This window comes from Phoxinus phoxinus (genome assembly GCF_949152265.1).
Source record: "Phoxinus phoxinus genome assembly, chromosome: 25".
NCBI lineage: Eukaryota > Metazoa > Chordata > Actinopteri > Cypriniformes > Leuciscidae > Phoxinus > Phoxinus phoxinus.
The window spans coordinates 14,342,371-14,364,759 of record NC_136900.1 but is presented as its reverse complement, the minus strand read 5'-3'; the positions used below and the strand labels follow the sequence as shown (position 1 = coordinate 14,364,759).

The 22,389-nt window shown below is 38.7% G+C and overlaps 1 protein-coding gene across 1 annotated transcript; it reads left to right on the top strand.

Moving 5' to 3' along the window:
* Window positions 1-1,074: 1,074 nt before the first annotated feature.
* On the top strand, window positions 1,075-21,137 carry mapk8ip1a (mitogen-activated protein kinase 8 interacting protein 1a). Its single transcript, XM_079604567.1, has 12 exons — window positions 1,075-1,487; window positions 2,504-2,615; window positions 5,851-6,162; window positions 10,807-10,888; window positions 11,883-12,866; window positions 13,523-13,595; window positions 14,189-14,358; window positions 14,444-14,547; window positions 14,673-14,789; window positions 15,836-15,906; window positions 16,756-16,854; window positions 18,989-21,137. The coding sequence occupies exons 1-12, from the start codon at window positions 1,417-1,419 to the stop codon at window positions 19,059-19,061; spliced, it is 2,268 nt and encodes a 755-aa protein (XP_079460693.1). The 5' UTR covers window positions 1,075-1,416; the 3' UTR covers window positions 19,062-21,137.
* The last annotated feature ends 1,252 nt before the right edge of the window (window positions 21,138-22,389 follow it).

The window sequence follows — 22,389 nt, the reverse complement described above, 5'->3', positions numbered from 1 at the left end:
GCAAATCTTTCTTTCCAACAATATATTTTTTAATATATTTTAGTGGTTAGTTTATATATATATATATATATATATATATATAATGTATATTATTATTATATTATATATATTAGTATTCAGTTCTATTTTGTATCTCATTTTGTTTTTAAATATTTTATTTGTTATTTGAATTATCTTAATTTTTGTTTGTTTTTTCTTGGCTTAGTTTCATTGTTTTGATTTGATTTCTTAGTTTTGTTCTGTTTTGCTGTCCTGTTTTATGGTCGTTTTTTGTGTGTATGTGTGTTTTGTTTCTTTGTTTTGGTTTGTTTTTCTACTTAGTTTTTTTTTTGTGTGTTTTAGTTTTGTTGCTTTTTTTTAAAAGGTCACAACCTTTACATTAAACTAAAGTCACATACATCACCAGTATAGTAGTTTTATTATTATTATTTTCTGTGAATATCTGTGATTTTTCTTATTGTTATTCAAACATGCCTCATCGGTGGACATCTGAGTGAACCGAGCAGCGTCCAGCTGTGTGCTGGTGTTTATCTCAGTCTAGTATTGTAGTAATGCAATATGGAGCTGATGTGAATGGCGTCCCGTGGGAGCTGTGCTAATGAAGGAAGAGCTCTCAGCTCCTGTCCAGGTCAGCTAATGTACTCTTATACATCATAATGACCACACAGAGAGACTCTTATCGCTGCCTCTTTCTTTCTTCGTCCTCCGTCTTCTGTCAAATCCCGCAATGAAACGGATCTCCTGCAAGTCAATAACACGTGTAATCTTCGTTTGCCCCGCCGCACAATGTAAAATAAAGGGACGCATGTTTGATCCATCAATAACGTCCTTGCTGTTCTATTAATGAAACCATGAAGATCTAGATCTAATTAACAGGGTTTAGGAGGAGTTACTAATGAACTTTAATCATACAATATATATCACAGACAGCCTTCCAGATATTTTCATCTGTTATCAATGCCATCGATTCCCAGCATGCATCTCCAGTGCCGCTGTCGGCCTGCTCTTGTGTGGAGGTGGCAACTTGAGCCGCATTGATCTGGACCATCAATCACTGGGGTGGCAGACCCTTTTAGAGGAGACTACGCCTCTCTCTCCCTCCCTCTCTCTCTCTCTCTCTCTCTCTCTCTCTCTCTCTCTCTCTCGGTTATCCGCCACTGACTTTAATGGCTCCATTGAAGGACACACGCAGAGCAGAGCAAGGAGTGTCAGGGGTGTGCAGTAGGATGTTTTCCAGGGGATGTGAGGACGGGCACTACAGCTTCCCGTGGCTGATGTAACCCCCCCTGAGGACCCTCGCTGAAGACGTTTCTATGTGGAGTGCTGGACGGAAGCTTGAGAAAGAAAGTGGCATAATTGTCGGCTCCATCGATTTCCCCCTTGAAGGGTCCAGTGGCACCCCGCCCTGCCCCGCAGATGGTGCTCAGCCTGGCCATGGACTCCAGAGAGGATGGGGACAGCTGGATGGAGGAACAGTGGGAGAAATGGTACAGTAGTGATGGGGCCTTTTACGCTGCACTTAACTGACCTTGGATCAGCCTGTCTGCTCAGAAATGGGCCAGAATGTTAGTTTGCTGTGCATGCAGGACAATAAATGTTTAATATGCGTGCTTAATATTTCTAACCTTAAATTAGGCTTGCTTTGAGTGTTTTGCATGGTACAACATCAATATAACTCAACTGTGGTGTGCAAAATAACATTAATAGTTCTACTAGGTTTTTTCGCTTGACTGAATTTGTTGTTATCATGAACAATTATCTTGTTCATCTTGTTATCTATCATGAAATGTGGGCGGCTGCACAATTGCAGGTACATAAAAATGAAGTGCTGAGAAGTTAGTATGTCTGAATGCTTTTTAAAGCTTCATTTATCAATAAATGGCTAAAAGATTCTGCTTGCAGACTGAGGTAAGGACACTTAACAACAGCTGCTTTCTAAACATTAGGCTGAATAAGAATGTAACTGTTATTGCTCAAGGAAGTTCATACGATGTGTTAAAACAAACAGCAGAAATGTGTTTTTGCTTGTGCTTTCTTACAACAGATTTCCGTATATGCATAACTTTTATAATTCTGAATATATAGGCTATATACAGTGTGTGTGTGTGTGTGTGTGTGTGTGTGTGTGTGTGTGTGTGTGTGTGTGTGTTCCTGGTATTCCCTACCTATGTTATGGGGACCAAATGTCACAATACCATGAGGAAATCAGCTTATAAATCATACTAAATTAAGTGTTTTGAAAATGTAAAAATGTATTAGGGGTAGGGTTAGTGTGGGGGATAGAATATACAGTTTACAGTATACAAACCATTACATATCTATGGGAAGTCCCCATAAAACATGAAGACCATGTTTGTGTGTGTGTATATAGCACTGCAGTATTCCTGAAGTTATCAGATCATCTGGTGAGCCCTGCCCTCTCGTGATTGTCTAGCAATAGTCTCGTGGAGGAATGACGTATTGTGTGTCACTGTGTATGTGGGTGCGTGCTGCCACTTTTCAGGTTAACGCATGACATCAGTCTGAATGAATACGAGGATGATGACCTGTCAGAAGTAACAGAAATCACGGATGAGAACGGAATCACTCTCAACCACCTCGACCTCGACCCTAAAGTAAGTCTGTACACCCTCAAATAGTCTGTTTTCAGCTGGCATTTTAGGGAAAACCATATAGCCTACATATTAATATAATTTATTTAGGTTATTTATATTTATCAACATAATACTTTTTTTCTTTAATTTATGTAATATATTTATTTAAACTATATGTAATTTTAGCAATTTACATTTTAAATGCGTTTTTTAAACTAATTTATTTACTTTTTATTTCACATTGAAGTTAGGCTTAATATTTTATGTATTTATATATACATTTATATAACGTAGGCTACATAGTTTGTAGAGTCAGGTTTACTGGTTTTTGGAGGTGTGCCAAAGCACCACTTGTAAAGGTTCAACAACATCTGCTGAAGAAGTCTGAAGTTAATCTTCTTACAGCTCACTAGTAGCCTATAAGACTAGTTCAGGAATCATGAATGGCACTTAACTTTAGACTGTGCCTGCATTAAGACAAATATTTGTATATCACTGCAAATTCAATAACTGTTTGAAATTAAGTTTAACAGCAGCCTATTGGGTTGAGCGATTTCCCGATTTTAATCGATTTTCATTTTGACAAAACTGTAGCCATGCCCATCCAATACAGCGCAATAAGCTTTGTGCTTTGTTGCTTTTGACATGAAAAGTTATCAGCTTTCAAATTTGATTACTAAATTCAAACGATTTTGGCGCTCTTTTATGTTGAGTGACAGATCGGTGTATCGTCTCAAGTTCAGCACGGGAACTGATAGGCTAATCTCTTCTGCTAACGTTACTATTTTACAGCACAAAATAAACATGGATGAACATCAGAAGGTATGTCGAAAGATATAGTAGGGCCTGCAATTTACCGAAATACTTGTGTCTCATGTAATCCCTCAATCTGTGTTTCAAGACGTCAAAAAATAGCTTGTAAACATTTTCACACCTCAGAAAAGAAATTCAATATCCATGAGCTCCTAGGCTACATAGGCTAGACAAATAAACAAGAGAGGAGCATTATATTGCATATTTTTAACCGTTCTTCAATATTTAATATATGTTGAATAAATTGAATAAATCCGTCATGTTTTTATGACAGACACCATTTAAATGTGGTATTTCAAAAACGAGTAGAAACTTAATAGGCATTAAAAAGTTATGCCAACTATTAATATAACATTATTATAAAGACTTCCTTTTTGCCACATATACACATCAGTAAATATTAACCTAGGCTATCAACTGCTTTTCTTCTATTTTTTCCCCTTGAGAATATTCAATGTTAATGTAGCCTACATGATACATTAATCTATTGAATCAAATCGAAATCAGAATCTAATCTAATCACAAGCCTGTGAATATCGAATCCAATCTGAAATTTGTGTCAAAACCCAGCCCTATTTACCCATTTCATCTGAAATTACACTAGCCTAAATGGGCCACAATAAATGTAATGGTAGGCTAATACATAGGATCCTTTTTTTTAAACCATCATATACATTTTCAAATAGATAACTGATATATCACTGGTTTAATTAGCTGATGTGATTTTATTTATTCAACTCTTTAAGTATTTTACATAAGGATGACACACTGGATGCACAAATATTACCTTTAAAAAAGTTAATCCAATTTTTTTTTATTTGTTCACCCTCATGTCGTTTTAAAACTGTATCTTGTATTACTAGCTGTATTAATATGTTGAAAACAAAAGAAGGTGTTAGGCAGACATTAGTTACCATTAGCTTTCAGTGTTTAAAAAGAGCAGGTTGGTCAGCAGAATATCTCCTTTTGTGTTCTGTAAAAAAAGCAGTCTTACAGGTTTGAAAAGACATAAGGGTGAGTAAATGATGACCAAAACTCACTTTTGCATGATCTAACCCCTTTGCTTAATTAAAAAGTCAAAGATTGTCTGTGTAACTAAAGAGTATGAGTTACTAGTGACTAGACTATAGTAATCACAGTTATCTTAATTCAAAAACAGTAGACGTCAACAGGGCAGTCCCCACCGCAAAGTAAAACGTGTATGTGTGGTTTATATCTCTCCACCCTAAAACCAAACAGTCACTTATCTTTCCATGAGACACAGTCATGCGGTCTCGAGCTGAATGAGGAATCATTTGAAGGTACAGAGCTTGGCGAGCAGTTTACCCCACAGCAAAAATAGATTTCTAGGTCAACGGCACAGCATTAGTTTCCATGTATTGCGGCCCGAATGTGTGTCCAGATCTCAGTATTCATATGAGTATGAGTGAGTATAAGGTCACAAGAGGCTGTTGTGTTCAGAACCAATTAGCATAGCAGTCAATTAGCATTAGACAGTAACACTGAGGGGAGATGTCAAACCCAATCACTGTTTATCATGGATATCTTCATCCAACCACTTAAACCTAAACAAAAGTCCCTTATTTAGAGTTTCACAACCTTTTTTATGCAACAATTGACGATATAGCATAAGTGTTTGTGCTAAGAAAAGCTGTTTAAAGACAATAACTCAGTTTTTAGCATAATGTTATAAATTCTCTGTCAAAGCCAATCACATCTGACTGTTTATCATGGATATGATCATAACCACTTAAACTTAAACAAAAAATGCTTATTTATCTTTGCACAAGCTTTTTTAATGCAGTAGTTAGCATCATGACATTAATGTTTATGCTAAGGCTGCGTTTAAAGACAAGGAAATGTAGCGTTATTGAACATATTATAAATTCTCTCTGTGTCAAAGGCAACCACATCTGACCATGGATATCGTCTAATCGCTTAATGTCAACAAAAAATCCCTCATTTATGATTTCAGAAGGTTTTATATGTGATAATTAGCATCATAACAATGCTAATAAATGCTGTGTTTAAAGACAATACGATAGATTAGCGTTATTGAACATGGTCTAAATTCTCTCTGTCCATTCACATCTGATCTGACCATGGAAATCATCTAATCACTTAAACTAAAAATCCCTGATTTATGATTCCACAATCTTTTTATACAATAATTAGCATCTTAACGTAAGTGTTTTTGCTGCATTCATAGGCAATGAGGCAGTTTAGTGTAATGAACATGTTATAAATTCTCATTTCTGGGTGTGTTTATTTTGCTATGTCGTGTGACACGCCTCATTGTTCTCTGGGATTGAATTAGCTTTCCTTACAGCAGCCAGGAAGGGAGCCACAGGCTGATGTCATCACCGCACTCTGATTGGCCGGCTGCCTCTGACTGCAGCTCCTTTGCTCTTGACTCTAAAGCTCTGCTGCCTGCTCTTCCCAGGATCACATGACCCAGCCGACCAATGGCACGCCGAGGAGCGGCCGGAGGAGGGGGGTGGTGGAGCTGCAGACGGAGATGCTCCACTTGGACCTGATTGATGCAGAGGGAGGAATCCAGGAAGAAGAGGAGGAAGAGGAGGACGAGAGGCGGCCGGTTGATGCCGTCGATGACAACCACAAGGAAGAGCAGGGCGCAGGGCTGCCTGTCACTCAGCCTCAGCTAAAGGATTTCATCCCTGCCGTCGCCATGGATACCTACCGGCCCAAGAGACCCACCACCCTGAATCTTTTCCCTCAAGTGCCAAGGACTCAGGTGAGACGGACAGTTTGGGCAGCGGCCTTTGGTCTTGTGATTTGCGTCCGAGGCAGATTGACAGGGATTAGAAATTGTTTTACAGTAAGAGTGATGCTTTTTTCGAGCGATAATGTCATCTCGAGCCATTCCCCTGGAGGGATGGGGTGTATTTTCAGTGTATATGCAAATGGTTGGCACGTAGCGTTTGGTTTTCTTTGATATTCCCGGCCGCTGATGCTGATGCTGATGACGTTTCCTGTTTGTGAGCTCCCGCTCGGCCCACCTGCTATGAATCACTGCTGTCCGCCCTCCATGCGTAATGCAATCCGACAAGAAAGAGCGTGAGTGGATCATTACTGTTGACCTGTGAGGGTCAAACAGCAGGGGGCGGCACGTTAATGGGGCGATTTGAGCAAAATATTACAAGGAGGGAGTAAAAAACGTTTTTTTTGGATGTCATATGTGGCCCTGTTTTTTAAAGTCTTGTGATATGTGTAATGTAAATTGTAATAGATTGACATTTTAGGGTTAGTGTATTTCTTAGTTTTATAAAATATAGTGAACATTTCTACTGTTGTTGTCCAGGAAACTGGTGTGACAACATGCCCCAATATAAATTTAACACACTGATCTGACATTTTGCGAAAATCTTGTTGGTTTTTATTATGCGCACTTGGGAACTGTAGCAAAAATATGATGATATCAGAATTTTAGTTGGGTAAAAATAGCCTCAATCTCCATTACATTTCCCAAGCGCTAAAATTAAGTTATTTCACTGAAATTAAGTTTTATTTTAAAAGAATCAATGTAAAAAATTTATAAATACTATAATGGACCCTTTTCACAGACTGTTATGACACTTTTCCACAGTTATCAACATTGCAATTCTTTTTAATATTTTCATTTTTTTAGAAATTGAATATACACATTTATATTGTTTATATTTGCTGTCGTCTCCTGTTGACCTCTGTAGAAGTTTACCCAACTATGATGACTTCTGCATCTGAGAACAATGGAAATTAAAAAGGGTCCAAAGTATAGATAATATAATACTAAAATAACACTGATCTAACCTTTTACCTTTTTAAAGTAAATCATTAGCAGCCATCCTTTCTCTCTCTCTCTCTCTATTTTGAAGTGCATTGTGGGTAATGAGGCAAAGGGAACTAAATGATTTAAGTAATGGCGCAGCACTGCTATCTCCTGAAAAGACTTCCAACCCAGACTTACTGAACTCAAATTGACCTTGTCTCTGTTTCCAAATAGTGTTGAGTTAATCTGCTTGCTGTAGTTTCTAATGTTGTCCAGAGTATTATAAATAAAGCATATGATTATAAAGATTCTAGATTAAGATAAATTAACATTCTGTCATTATTTACTCACCCTCATGTCAATCCAAATTTCAGATCACAATATTTTGCTGAACAAAATATTCTGAAATCATGCAAAAAATGACATGAGGGTGAGTAAATGAATGCTAAGCTAACCCATTAACCTGCACTGAGCTGAAAATGCACATTAAACACAATGCAGTTTAATCTGTTTGGTCTGCAGTTATTGCATAACAATATATTTACCATCTTATAGCATTAGTGCTGGCTAAAGTCCAATGTCCTGAATGTCTAAAACACCGGACATATTAAACTAATGTTTGTTATTAAGAATTGCAAAAGCCCACTTGTAAGATATATGATTTATGGTTGTGAGCAGGGATGGAAATTAGCACCAGCCACCAGCCAAATGCTGGTGATTTTGTGTTGTGGCTGGTAAACTCGCTTCACCTACCAGCCACCGTGGCGGGTAAATAAAAGTAGCATGCGGTTTCACCCTGACACTTTTAGGCCCCGTTTAAACGATGGGAAAACGCAGATATTTCTCTGCATTTTGGCCTGTCATTTACACGAAAACGCCGTTTTTATCCCAGAAAACGATTGTTTCTAAAAACTCCGGCCAAAGTGGAGATTTCTGAAAACGCCAGTTATATGTTGTCGTGTCAACTGGGAGAAAGGGGGTTTTAGGTTCTCTCTTGTCGATTCTGAGGATTCTGATTGGCTTGCATGCCTTTATCCTTCTCGCTACACTGCCGCCTATTAGGTTTGGCATAGTTATGATGGCGCTCGACGGCGTATTTATGATGGTTGTGTGCACGATGTTATTATTGAAAACGGAGGGGGGGAAATATTCGTTTCTCTAAATACCCGGCTATGTGTAAATGTGGCCTTAGAGGAGGCACATCTTGAGATTTTACCCTATGGAATAAACGGCTTAAGTATTGTAGATCTTGTAGTATTCATTTTCACATGCAGTTACACATTGTCGGTTAAAAACAAGAAAGTGGCTGGTAAAAACTTTGAGTGGCTGGTAGATTTTGGAATCCACCAGCCACAGTGGCAGGTGGACAAAAAAGTTAATTTCCATCCCTGGTTGTGAGGTTGACATGTAAGTGTTGCCAGTGACTGCAGACTGTTTTACAACTAGAGAAGATGGTGGATGACTGTAAATGTGCTTCCCTGTCTTTAATCTCGTAATCTTGGCTTGTTGGATCTCTCCACGTCTGCAGCATTGGCACAGCCGCGGGGCTCAAAGGGCATTTGAGGAATTAGCAAAGAGCTTTTACACAGTTATTGGGTAATACAAGTAAAACTGTGAAAAAGTCTACTCTAAAAATATCTACATTGTGACGAAAATATTTCAGCTAGAACGCTAGAGGGCTGGATGTTGGCTGAAACCCTTTGAATAGATGTGAAGCGCTATTGACTACCTATTACTTCTGTAATATAACACATTTATGAGCGAAATGGGATATTCAACAATTCAAAATGTTGGACAAGACTTGATTTTATCAGGAGATTATTGAATTGTTAACAGTCATTGCATAGTTTGGAGGGGCTGTGATGTCAGCCAAAATGTAAAGTTGTTTTAGAAGCAGAGGATTGTAAAGATATATGCATTTTTTTTACTTGGAATAATGTGCATCAATGATTTGTCCATAATAACACCAGGAATGTGCATTAAGAAACTAATTAGGCTCATGTAGATTTTGACAGTCTCACGTTATTGACAAAGGAAAACAGTATGTTTTATTTATATTTATTAATATATCTCTTTGAATTTTGTGGAAAAGTATTAAAACATACCGCCCTTTTTGACTATTTCAAGACTTAATTTAGAAAGCATCTGATTGGACGAAACAATGTAGTGCAGGATGAGTCATCAATATTTCAGCTTTCAATATTATTAAAAATTGGTTTAATTTGTTTAAGAAATTTGTTCAAGTGCTTGGTTACAGTTGTTTTATTTGAGAGAATGCAAGGAAACATGTCACATTTTTGGGCAAGGCTGTCATACAAAGAGTTTATGAACATGCAAAAACAAGAGATAACCAACAAAATATTAATAACTTATTATGTTGTAGTCAGTGTATGCTTTTTCCTTTTGCTTTTAATGCTTTTTTTGCATAGTAAAATAAAACATGTAGCTGTTGTTTGCCTTTTTTTTTGCCAAATAACTTTGTCAGACCAAGTTAAGTGTTTTGTTCTTCACTCATATTCAAAATATTTCAAATATATATATACAATTTCCTCATATTTTGATAGTTTAATTGGACTTGTAGTGTCATTGAAAACAAATATACACTCCAGACATCACTTTTGTCCACTAGTGTAGGCTATGTATAAATATAGTATATATATAGGCCTATATATATATATATATACACTATACTATACTATACTATACTATATATATGTCTCAGATTTAAATGTCATATGTTTATTAATATTGCTTAATTCTACTCTGATATTAGTAGACCCACAGTAATATATCGAGACAGGCTTTGATTATTAAACTAGATCGCAATATACTGTCAGGATAGAGTTTCTCCCATCTGGTTTCTTTCCTGATACCGTTTTTAGATTCACTGGATAAGAACCTCATTTCAGCCATCTGTGTCTTCCTCCTCCGTCACGAACACTAGTGTGTGTTTCTATCTACCTACCCCCACACTTACGCACACACTGACACTCTCTCACGCATGCCAATTCTGCATCGTCGATGGGCGCATTGCTATGGCAACATAGGAATGTCAGTGTTAAAGGTGCATTATAGCAGTGTGGTCAATTGGTGAGTCAGCGATAAGAAAGTGCGGTTAATCAATCTGTCGGGCTCCACTTCCTGTAAATCACTTGCTTTATGGATCGTACTCAAATACACTTTCTGGTTTCACTATATGATAGAAAAGCACCTAAAATATAGTGGCAAGTAGTAATGCTGACAAAAATCAATAATTGATCCAGGATGGAGAGATATACACATGCCTGTCTCTGTGATTTAGTGTGAAAAATAAATTCATTTTATTTATTAATTAATAAATTGCTGCCATTATTTAAAATACATTCCACTTGCTTTGATATTTTGTTATCTTATGCAATGACATTATTATATTTTTAAAAGGATTACATTTTTATTTGACCTATTTATTTGTTATTTTAAGGTTCTGTAGAGGATGTATAAATTATCTTCATGGTAGTGTCAAAAAAATGTGGTTATCATATTTATTTTTGTAAGGATTAATCTCAGCAATATTGATCTGACCCTGTCAGTGTCAGCACTTTGTATTTTGAAAAATCCATCCCTCATTATTCTTCTCCATTTTATTTGCAGGACACAATAAATAACAATTCCTTTGGTGAGAAAGAACGAAGGAAAGAAAAGAAAACCCGTTCTTCATCACCACACATTAAGGGTGAGTAATGGCCACACGTACCACACAAATGAACACGTCTGATGAATTGCTGAGACTTATATTTTTTCCAAAGAAGTCATTTTTCAAACTCATTTCTATGCATTAGAGGAATTACTATGAGATAAATGAAAGGAATACAATATATGTCTCATAATTGTGGGTGTTTTTGTAGTATTCGCTTCCATGGAATGAAAATGTGTTTACTCGCTGTAATTAACTTAATGGGATTTTCGTCAATCTACTTACCCAGAGAGTTCATCGGATGTCACTTGTGTCTGACTCTAGCTAGAAGTATGAAAAAATGTGTTTAAATGTCGTCTATGATAAAATACTTTCTCCTGACCCAGTGTAATCCATTAAGGAGTGTCCCAATTGTCATGCTTTTACTATGTACAAAAAGTGTAAACTTTTTATTATCTTATCGTGAACAATTCATCCGTGCATGTTTCTTTATTTTTGGAGGACCATAACTAAGTCTTCCAGTGAAACAACACACTTACTGTATCTCTGATGATGTATGATGGACTTCTCCAGTCATATAGTCTGCTTAAACCCCGCCCTTTTTTTTACAACCAACTGCAAGCTCTCATTCAGATCTGCCTCCATCCAATCAACAAGCAATGGATTGAACAAAGACCCGCCCTACATTTTCTTCTTTTTGATAATTCGTTTCACTCGAATGTACGTCATAATACAGAAGAAAAGATCTGTCGCTACTTTAGTCTCATGGTTTCATTCATTCATTATTTTCTTTTAGGTTTGTATATTTGAAAATTGTTGTGACGTCGTATTTCTTGGTGCACTGCATTTCTTCAGTTGATTAACTATAATGAAACAGAATTTCTATACTGGTTTAAAAATGATCAGGATTCATTACTTCCTGTGCTGAGTTTTGTGTTTATGAGGCATTAACTAACATTTTTCATAATCCCCTTCAAATGTTTTCCTCCATTAGGCTTATTGCCTAATGTATAATCTTCTGTGTGTGAAACAGGAGATTCGGCGGCCAAACCTGAGCAGGTTAGCCAGACCGATGGGGACAAAGTTCAGGCCAGGGCTGACACCAAACCACGAGGCCCTGCCTCCTCCACGAATAAAGCCTCAGCCGTTCGCACCAAGCAGCAGGACAAGTTGAACAACCCCAAAGTGGTGGCGCCCCTCACACAGGCAGTCATGAGGGAAAAATCCACCGAAGTGACCCTCATTGAGGGTGTCCTTGACATCCCGATCATTTGCAAGGAAAAAGCCCGGTATCACACCGTCAATGGCTATCGGGAACAAGTGCAGTATCCTGTGGAGAATGAAGATACGTGTGACCAGTCGGTCGACAAAAACAAGGACTATCGCATTTCCGAAGGAAATGCCACTGAGGAGATCCACCTCACCCCGGTTAACGGGGAGCAGGAGCGACCGTTTCTGTCCCAGAGCAGCGACAGCAATCGCATGTCCATTAGTTCGGACACGGAGATTCCTCCCCTTCACAACTACCCATCGGCGGGTTGTCCGAACCCCTCCATTAGCGAGGAGGATGAGGTGTATCCACCCACACCCCCATGCCGGACTGTCAGCCTCAGCGACCCGGGGGATGCTAGTCGGTGGGCTGAAACCCGCAAGCCCAAAGTGGCGAAGGAGGACAAGGGAACCTTAAAGACGGTCAGCACGGATGCTTCGGGACTGACGTATGACTCGGTCAAGTACACCCTGGTGGTGGATGAGCATGCTAAGCTCGAGCTAGTGAGCATCAAGGATTGCTACAAAGGATACGAAAGTGACAGTGACAATACAGTCTACGAGTCTGCCATCGACGATGATGAGGAGGATCAGGATGCGGACGAAGAGGAGGAAGAGTCGGGAGCGACGAGCATGAGGAGGGACACTTCCTGTTTTTCTGCGGACTCCACCACAGACACCACCTCAGACATGCCCCGTTCCCGCAAGTTCAAGAATGTCTTCGTGAATGGACGGTCACGTTTCTCTGGTGAGTAGTATGTTCTTTAAAAAAAAAGGTTTTCACTTGGGGGTTTGTTGCAAATGTGCACAGATCTTAAAGTAATAGTTAACCTACAAATTTTAATTATCCCATTATTTACTCACACTCAAGCCATTCCTGGCTGTATATGACTTTCTTCTTTCAGCCAAACAAAACTCATTTTATTTAAAAAATAATATCCCGGCTCTTCCCAGCTTTGTAATGGCATTGGCATTGAATAGTGCCCAAGTTTTTGAAGCTTCTCTATTATTCCTTCAAATATGTTACAATAATTTGCTCTAAAGACCACACACTCCCAGCAGATGACGGCTTTATGTCATAACCTGTCCTGTAGAAGGGTTGAACATGTCATGTAATTCAGAAAGAATAAATGACTATGTGGAGTGGTTTTACCAAAAAATGCAAGTGTGGTGTGGAAAAGCCTAGCAAGAATGGCAACGGTCCAAGGGTTGAACCTTGTGGCACCCCTTCCATAATACATAATACAAGAATTGCAAAGATTTATCTCATTAACAGGTTTGCTAATATCAGACCCGCCTTTCACAAGCCAGGAGCAAGACTATGAAATTCAGCAAGCACTACATGCCGAAATGTCTCTTTTCTATGTTGTTCTAGTGACAATGAATGTTTGTTCTCCCACTTAGGGGCTGATTTTGGATTCTTCTCCTGTGTTATTAATGGAGAGGAAAGAGAACAGAGCCACAGAGCAGTGTTCAGGTAAATATTCAATCAAAGCCTGAGATGCACTCATTTAAAAAGCACAACAAAAAAGTGACTTAAAAGGGATATTGAAGCATATTTTTTGAAGACCATTAGTGTTTTTTAATTTTCGTCATTTTATTATAAGAAATTGTATAATATTTAAGTTGAGAGATGAATACATGCATCAAGTCATGTACTGCATTTATGTATGCAGTAATTACTTTTAATTGTACAGAACTTAAGTAATAATAGTAAAAAGTAAAAAAGCCTAATAATATGCTTTATATTACTGTTTCCTTACTGTATTTGTTTTACTATTGTTGTTATTATTTTAAGTATAATTTTGTCATGAAAATATCACAATGCAAAGTAATTGTACTAAAAACAGGTTTATTTTGATTTGTAGTGAAATTCACCCACAAACTAACTACAGCAAAACAAGATGACAGCACACAAGAAAAACATAACATGAGTAATAGGACAGATCTATGCATACAAATGTATATTTTGTACAAAGTCATGCGTGGTTCCCTAAACTCAATTTTTTTGTAGATCTCCTAATCATACCACATTTGACCTGAGCATTCCTAATTGTGGCTCGTTCACAGGTTTATTCCTCGCCATGATGATGAGTTGGAGTTGGAGGCGGATGACCCCTTACTGGTGGAGTTGCAGGCCGAGGATCTGTGGTGCGAGGGCTACAACATGCGCACTGGATCCAGAGGCATCTTTCCTGCATTCTACGCCGTCAAGGTGACAAAGGATGAACTTGTTAAAGGTAAACCTTGGCTTGGCTATGGCATTTTGAGTATTTTAATTTGTGTACATCGTGCAATAATGTCTGTTCGCTGTGATTTATTCAGAGGTCAAAAGTGACTGGATGGACAAGTTCTGGGTGAAATTCCTTGGTTCTGTTCAAGTGCCGTATCACAAAGGGAACGATGTGCTTTGTGCCGCCATGCACAAGGTATACTAATTAATTTCTGTATTATAGTTCTGCCCTGGATTTCCATATATTTACATAATAGTTTCATGTTATGTTGTTGTTCATATGTAATCTGATGTTCATACGCAATCTGATTATGTCAACAGATAGCATCAAACAGAAGAACAACAATGCAGTTCAGCCGCCCTTCGCCTTGCATTCTGGAAATCAACACAAGAGGAGTGAAAATCATCGTTCAGGATGACTGTCGGACTTCTGGAAGGGTTTGTATACCTCATAATAACTATAATAACTAATAACGTTCCTGTCATGTAGAACCTTATCAGATAGTTTTCAAAATTAATATGTTGTGTTATTATTTATGGAAATAATTCAATAAAGGGTTTAAGGGGTAAATTTAATTTTTATGTTTTAACCTTATATTTTAAGTATTTTATATTTTTTAAATCTATGAAATAATCTGATATTGAAATATTCTGATATCAATTGCTATCATTTTATCCATGGATGGAATATTTTAAACTGAGCGACACTGACTAATCCTATACAAAACCTTACATAAGTCATAAAATCTATTGCAAATACTTACCAAATACTTATCTATTGCTCATGTCCTACCAAAATGATGTCACTTCCTGAAAGATGATGTCATTAAGGATATCCCTTTTGTTAGTAAAAGTGATATTAACTGATTAAACCTGTGAATAATTATTAATAAAGACAGGAAACTTTTTGAAGTTTTGCATTAGAAGAAACACTTTGAATAAATTCATATTAAATGTAAATTATTTATTAATTTAATAATAATATATATTAGAAAATATTAAGAGTTTAATCTAAATATTCAAATTATATATATAAAAAAATTATATATTTGAAAAATTAATGATGTCATGATATAGCATAGTAGGCTTGGACCACACGGCACTGTTTGAAGCGCTCTCAATATTACCTGCAGATTTGTGATTTGGAAATGGACTTTGACATTTGACCCCATGGAGACGGCGTCTTAGTGTGACTAGATGTTGCCACCAAAAGGCTCTTCCACTCAACTGAACTCTGTGACGCAACATTTGCGGCTCCACAGTTATGCAATGAAGCGTCTTAAGAATGCGGGGGAGTCTCGCCCCCTAAGCCCCTCTGAGTGAATTTGTGAGCGCGCTCAGTGATGTTAATCGCAGGCTTCTGGAGTTAAGCGCACACACTGAGACGACCTCACACTGCAGTGACATCATGTGCTTCCTGCTTACACTAATGTTTCCCAATCCCTGCTGCTGATTTGACCCCTCTTTCTTTTCATATTTTACAGGGTGAGAAGTGCTTTCACTTTTTCCAATTGAAAAACATCTCCTTCTGCGGATGCCATCCAAAGAATAACAAGTGAGTATGAACAAACGCATGTTTTTTCTCATCAGGCTTTTATTAGAAAAATAAGGGTGAATTGGGGCTTAAATAAATTAATAAAATAATTGAAATAAATTTGAATGAATTGATAAATAATTAATATATTTTCGGTTCCTTACCTTTCAAAGGTTTGGGGTTGGCAATATTCTTTTTAAGAAGTCTCATGAACACCAAGGTTGATTTTTTTAAATCAAAAATACATTAAAAACAGTAATATTGTGACATATTAAAATATAAAATATACACAACTGAATTTTCAGTATCATCACTCCAGTCTTCACTGACATATGAGCCTTCTGAAATACTATGCTTTGATTTGCATACAAGATTTCATTTTGATTTCAAGATTTGCTGCTCTTATCATTATCACTGTTGAAATATCAATATTTTTGTGTAAACCATTTTTCAGGATATGGATCTGTCACCATTTTTTATGTTTTGAGCCATTCCTTAAATAAAGGCTTTTTAACTTTTTTTCCACATATTTCGAGTGCCTTGGAGTTCTTAATTTAATTCATTTTTCAGGATTCTTTAATGAATAGAAAATACAAAAGAACAGCATTTATTTGAAATAAAAAATCTGTTGTAACATTATTGGTCATTTTAATGCATCCTTAAATGTATTAATTTCTTTCAAAATCTGAATGGTAGTTTAGATGCAAAGACTAATATAAGATTCCTAATCTGGGACTGAGAGCTCGTGGTCACTTATATAAAGCTGTAAATACAACCCCATTTTTATCTAGCTACACCGCCCCCTACAGGAAACCAAGAGAACACACTACAATGACAATAGAGTCACATACTCTTGTGTGTTTCTTTCAGGTATTTTGGACTAATAACGAAACATCCAGCATACCAGAGATTCGCCTGTCACGTGTTCTTCTCAGATGATACAACCACAAAACTGGCTGAATCTGTAGGGTGAGTTCTCCAGTCATTTTCTTTCTCGACTTATTTCCTCTTGAAACGCTAACTCAGCCTTTCTCAAAGTGGGTGCCGCGGCACACTGGGGTGCCCCCTGACTGTGTCAGGGGTGCCGCCAAAAAATTACGTAGGCAAAAAAAAAAAAAAAAAAAAAAAATTGACATTTCATATATAAATATATTTTAATTTACATAAATACATTCTTCTTCTTTTTAAACATAAACGGATTAATACAATTGTAAATTCATTTTAGATAAATATATATATATAAAACTAACCATAAAAATCCGTCTCACATCAGTAACTGTCATGACGTCCCCACCGGGGTCGCTCTAGCCCCCTAGAGATACGCGAATGGGCTATTATTTCATCCGCAAAGTTTTTCAGATCAAAAAATTTTCAAAACCGCACCGCCCGCCATCCGCTGATTGGGCGATGGAAGGAGACTAGAAAGCTCTTACCTAACAATATCAGTAGTGAACTCAGTCTCCGATCGGCGCACAGGGACAAAAATAAACAAATAGCATAAATTAAACGCACTTCGGCAAACCTGACCTTATCTGATGCCACTGTACAATATTTTCATTGTAGCCTAATAGAAAACGCATTTTGGCACATCATTTCAACATGCTGTTTAGCCTACTACTAATGAATGCCTATTTCACTTTATTTTTTAGCAAATAGATAGAAAGCTCGAATAAAATAACAAGTCATTTACATTATAGGCAAGTTCTACGCACTGTTATGTCAGGGTGACAACTAACATTATAGGACAGCGCCGCCGCTCCCACCAAATGCAGACATCCCAAGTCTCCCGGGAGTCTCCCGCATATTGATAGCGGCTCACTGATGCCCGCGAATTAGTTAAAATCTCCCGGAATCTAGAGCAAGCGCGCCCGCGAGACAGAGTCTGTGCTCCAAACCGCGTAGCGCGTGCACGGCAGAGAGGGAGAGAGAGCAAGAGACCGCCTCATGAAGCGCATGTAATATCATTCCCCTATTTTCTTTTTTTGGATGTAGGTATAGTCAGATATACCTATAATAATAACAATTAATTAATAATTAATACTATTAATATCCCTGATAATAGGGATAATACCCCCGGCTTGTGCATGCGCGCATGTAGATCTTTCTCCCTCTCTCGTTGCGGATTATTGTTTGTGTGTGTGGGTGTGTGTGCATGCGCATATGGCACTGATGAAAACAAGTACTATATGGAAAAACATTCCTGCTTATCTCTGGTGCATTTTTTAACATGCATCTTTTTCTTATCCTATTGTATCTGATTTTATTTATTTTTGTCATGTCTGCCCCTTTTTATTTTATTTTAACTGCATCCTGCACTTCATTTTCTCCTGTTCTCCTGGTCTGGATATGTTGTTGGGTTCTTGTATTGGGCGGTCCACCTCTTACGGTTTTATGGCATTTGTGTCTCTGATTAATTATTTTGTGAATTACTTTGCAAACCTGTGTTTTTAAAGGTGCTATAAAGTTGCTATAAAGTTGTTGTTATTATTGTTATTGTTATTTATAGTTCATATCATGCTCTGTTCATTACTGTCCTGTCTAAATAAACAGGACTTTTGCATTTATATTTGGGTTATGCAGTGTTTTAAATTATATTTTACACTGGGGTGCCTTGAGATTTTATGCACTTTTGAAAGGTGCCCTGACTGAAAAAAGTTTGAGAAAGGCTGCGCTAACTTATGTATTTGAGACATATCCCACTTATTTGATATACTGCTTTTTGCTTACTACTATATTTAGAGATACATACAGTACAGTAGTAGCCTATACAAATGCGTGATTTGATAGTTGTTAGTTGTTTAAAGGTTGTATATTAGCCGGAGGGACGTCATATTATCAATTTTTTTTATAAAATTATAAATTTTCTCAGAAAAGATAGATTTTAAAATAAATTGTATCTACATCGATCTGCTAAAAGGGGGACTAACGCACTTTTGTGTTCGATTCTGTATCTAAGTAAAGCATGAATAAAAACAAAACTCATAGTAGATTGTAGTTTCTAGATCTAAAATCACATCTAAACCTTTCCAAAATGCTGTTAAAATATGACTTTGTTGCACACAATATAAATATGTATGTAAATAGCTTTTCTTTGTTTGAACAGGAAAGCTTTTCAGCATTTCTACAAAGAAAATATGGAATATTCCTGTCCGACAGAAGACATCTTCCTCGAATGACCTCCGGTCTATTTGTATTTTTGCATTATCACATACTATATGAGGTGTTGCATGATGGTGGTTTTGATCCTCTTTGTAACGTGTCATGTTAATGATATAATGTTGATGTCTATTTCAGACAAATGTTAAAATCGAAACAGATATCGGCCACACCGCAACTACTTTCACCTCGTACATCTTGAGTATTATTGACTGGTGTAAAGCCTTACTAAAAAAATGTTCGATGTAACTTGTAAAAATCATTTCAGTGCGAAGTTTGGTTTCATTTGAATTAATTCGAAGCACAATGTTTGATGCATTAATGATGGATGAAACAACACAAGACAGAAAAGAGATCACAAAGCTAGACTGGATCCAAAATCAAGTTTTTCTCAGAAACCAAAGCTTTACTGGGGCTCGTCCTTCTTCACTCAGAACGGATGTGAGCCATGTAATTGAATTCAGCCCAGTTTGTCCATCTGGTGTCCCTGACCCGCTTTGCACCACAGGTTAAGACCACTTTCCAACATTTCCCACATCGTATTAGCAACTCTTTGAACCCAAGGTTATGAATCCCTGATCAAGAGCATTAAAGTGCAGTCACAATTACCGTTGTTTAGCGAATTTTCATAGTCGAAATCAATAGGAATCCTACGGAAAGCTACTTGATTTCAATTCACACAGAGCGCGTTTTTGAGGGTAAAAAATGTCAGTGGAATTTAAAAAATGGCGCTTTTTTAGAGAACGCAAAAGACGTGAGATGCGAGCGTAAAGGTCAAACACGAACGTTCGTATTTCCTCTTAAAAATGTGAGAGACAGGTCAGTGGAACAAAAAGCGCAAGGTCTAGAGACGCATTTTTAAAAAGCTGACAACTTGAGGCCATGTTTGTAAATGCCGTGTCCACACCGCAGTACAACGTGATGCGAAAAAGCAAATAGAACTTATAATCAGTGATGCTGTCTACAGTGGATGCGTCGCGACAGTAAACTGATGCCCCGTTCTATTTCTGACGTACTCCATGCGTTCGCACTACTTCTGATATGAAGGACAGATCGATTTGCAATGGTTGCTTTGTCGCATCCAGTATGGACTGCTTCTAGCTGACAATGGTTGCATCCGGTGTAGACATGTCATATGCAAGACGCAAGTGCAATGGTTAACAACATCCGTCTAGCACTTTTACATTGAAAAACAATGGTAAAGTTGTGCACAGAGCAACTTTTTCATTGTTTTCCTGTGTTTACGGCCCAATGCCACAATTTCAAGTTCTAGGTTAAATTGGGTACTGACTGCCGTTTATCTGCGCACTTCAAAGTCTCACAAATACAATACAGCATCCATGCTTACTTCTGTGAATGCTTTTTCTTTTTGGTTCTCGTATTCAATGTTTATGTGTGCTTAGATTCCCATATGTTGCTCTGTTAAACAGAGCATAGTCTGGGCCTTTTTGCATTCTGGTTCAATCTCAGAATCCCTGGCATATGTAGCTGTGAAAACCAAATAATTTTATTTTCTTTTTACATATTATATTAGATATCCTATTTATAACTATACAAAATGGAAAGATCTTAAAGTATATATTATTCTGGCACCTGAAATATATATATAAGGAGAGGATGCAACACTGTCATAATGACAGAAAGGCCTGTATAAATGGTGCTGAGGAATACTGCTGCCTGGTAGTGAAAAGTTTGTGCTTGCTCATTTTTTGTTTTCCTGATACAAAAAAAAGGAAAGGTTTTATTAAGCTAAGGCCTAAAATGGACCCATCTTCACCAGTCCTTTCAAAATGGCACATCCTCACAGCATGCGCTTACCTAATATGCAATATTCACAAAATGAGCAGTCTTAATTGAATAATCTGCAGAAATGGTGTTCTGTAGAACAGTTTCTCACTGTGCGTGAAGATATTTTGCTTGGTACGGCCATTTTGAAAGGTGGTGACCATTTGTGTCTGCAAAAAATATTTGCGAACCGATCCTGCAAGATCACAAGTTGTGCCTATTTCATCTGTTATCACTGTACATTGTTTTGTTTTTTTGAATGATCATAACTGTTCTGTGGAATCCATAAAATTAAATCCTATTTGTAAATGGATTGTCTCGGTGTGTTATTGCTAACAGTATATCAGTCATAAAACTCTAGAGGGCGCAGGCTGATTGATTTACATGCAATCACTTAATTACCGCATGGCACACGCTGATTGGCCTTTGCTAGTCCTGCAGCCAATGAGATTGCTTTCTCATAACACCACCGTCTCCGGCACCGTGTCTCGGCAGGGACACCAACGTCTCCAGCACGAACACCACAGTCTCCGGCACGGACACCGCCGTCTCCGGCACGGACACCACCGTCTCCGGCACCGTGTCTCGGCACAGACACCAACGTCTCCGGCACGGACACCTCAGTCTCCGGCACGGACACCACCGTCTCCGGCACGGAAACCACCGTCTCCGGCACGGACACCACCGTCTCCGGCACCGTGTCTCGGCACAGACACCAACGTCTCCGGCACGAACACCACCGTCTCCGGCATGGACACCACCGTCTCCGGCACGGACACCACCATCTCCGGCACGGACACCACGGTCTTCGGCACGGACACCACGGTCTCCGGCACGGACACCACGGTCTCCGGCGCGGACACCACCGTCTCCAGCACGGACACCACCGTCTCCGGCACCGTGTCTCGGCACAGACACCAACGTCTCCGGCACGAACACCACCGTCTCCGGCACGAACACCACCGTCTCCGGCATGGACACCACCGTCTCCGGCACGGACACCACCATCTCCGGCACGGACACCACGGTCTTCGGCACGGACACCACGGTCTCCGGCACGGACACCACCGTCTCCGGCACGGACACCACCGTCTCCGGCACGGACACCACCATCTCCGGCACGGACACCACCGTCTCCTGCACGGACACCACCGTCTCCGGCACCGTGTCTCGGCACAGACACCAACGTCTCCGGCACGAACACCACCGTCTCCGGCACGAACACCACCGTCTCCGGCATGGACACCACCGTCTCCGGCACGGACACCACCATCTCCGGCACGGACACCTCCGGCACGGACACCACGTTCTTCGGCACGGACACCACGGTCTCTGGCACGGACACCACCGTCTCCGGCACGGACACCACCGTCTCCGGCACGGACACCACCGTCTCCGGCACGGACACCACCGTCTCCGGCACGGACACCACCGTCTCCGGCACGGACACCACCGTCTCCGGCACTAGTTTATTGATAAATAATACAAATTTCTCCCTACTTTTTTTTTTTTTTGACACATTCATAATCATTACTTTTACGGTGCCTTGCTTGTCATGTGTAT

What these genes read in the sequence shown, in the direction of transcription:
- mapk8ip1a (XM_079604567.1), top strand. Translation starts at nt 1,417, where the DNA reads ATGGTGCTCAGCCTGGCCATGGACTCCAGAGAGGATGGGGACAGCTGG. An exon ending in AAAGGATGAACTTGTTAAAG is followed by an intron (nt 14,359 to 14,443) that starts GTAAACCTTGGC and finishes TGATTTATTCAG; the next exon opens with AGGTCAAAAGTGACTGGATG. An exon ending in TTTGTGCCGCCATGCACAAG is followed by an intron (nt 14,548 to 14,672) that starts GTATACTAATTA and finishes TTATGTCAACAG; the next exon opens with ATAGCATCAAACAGAAGAAC.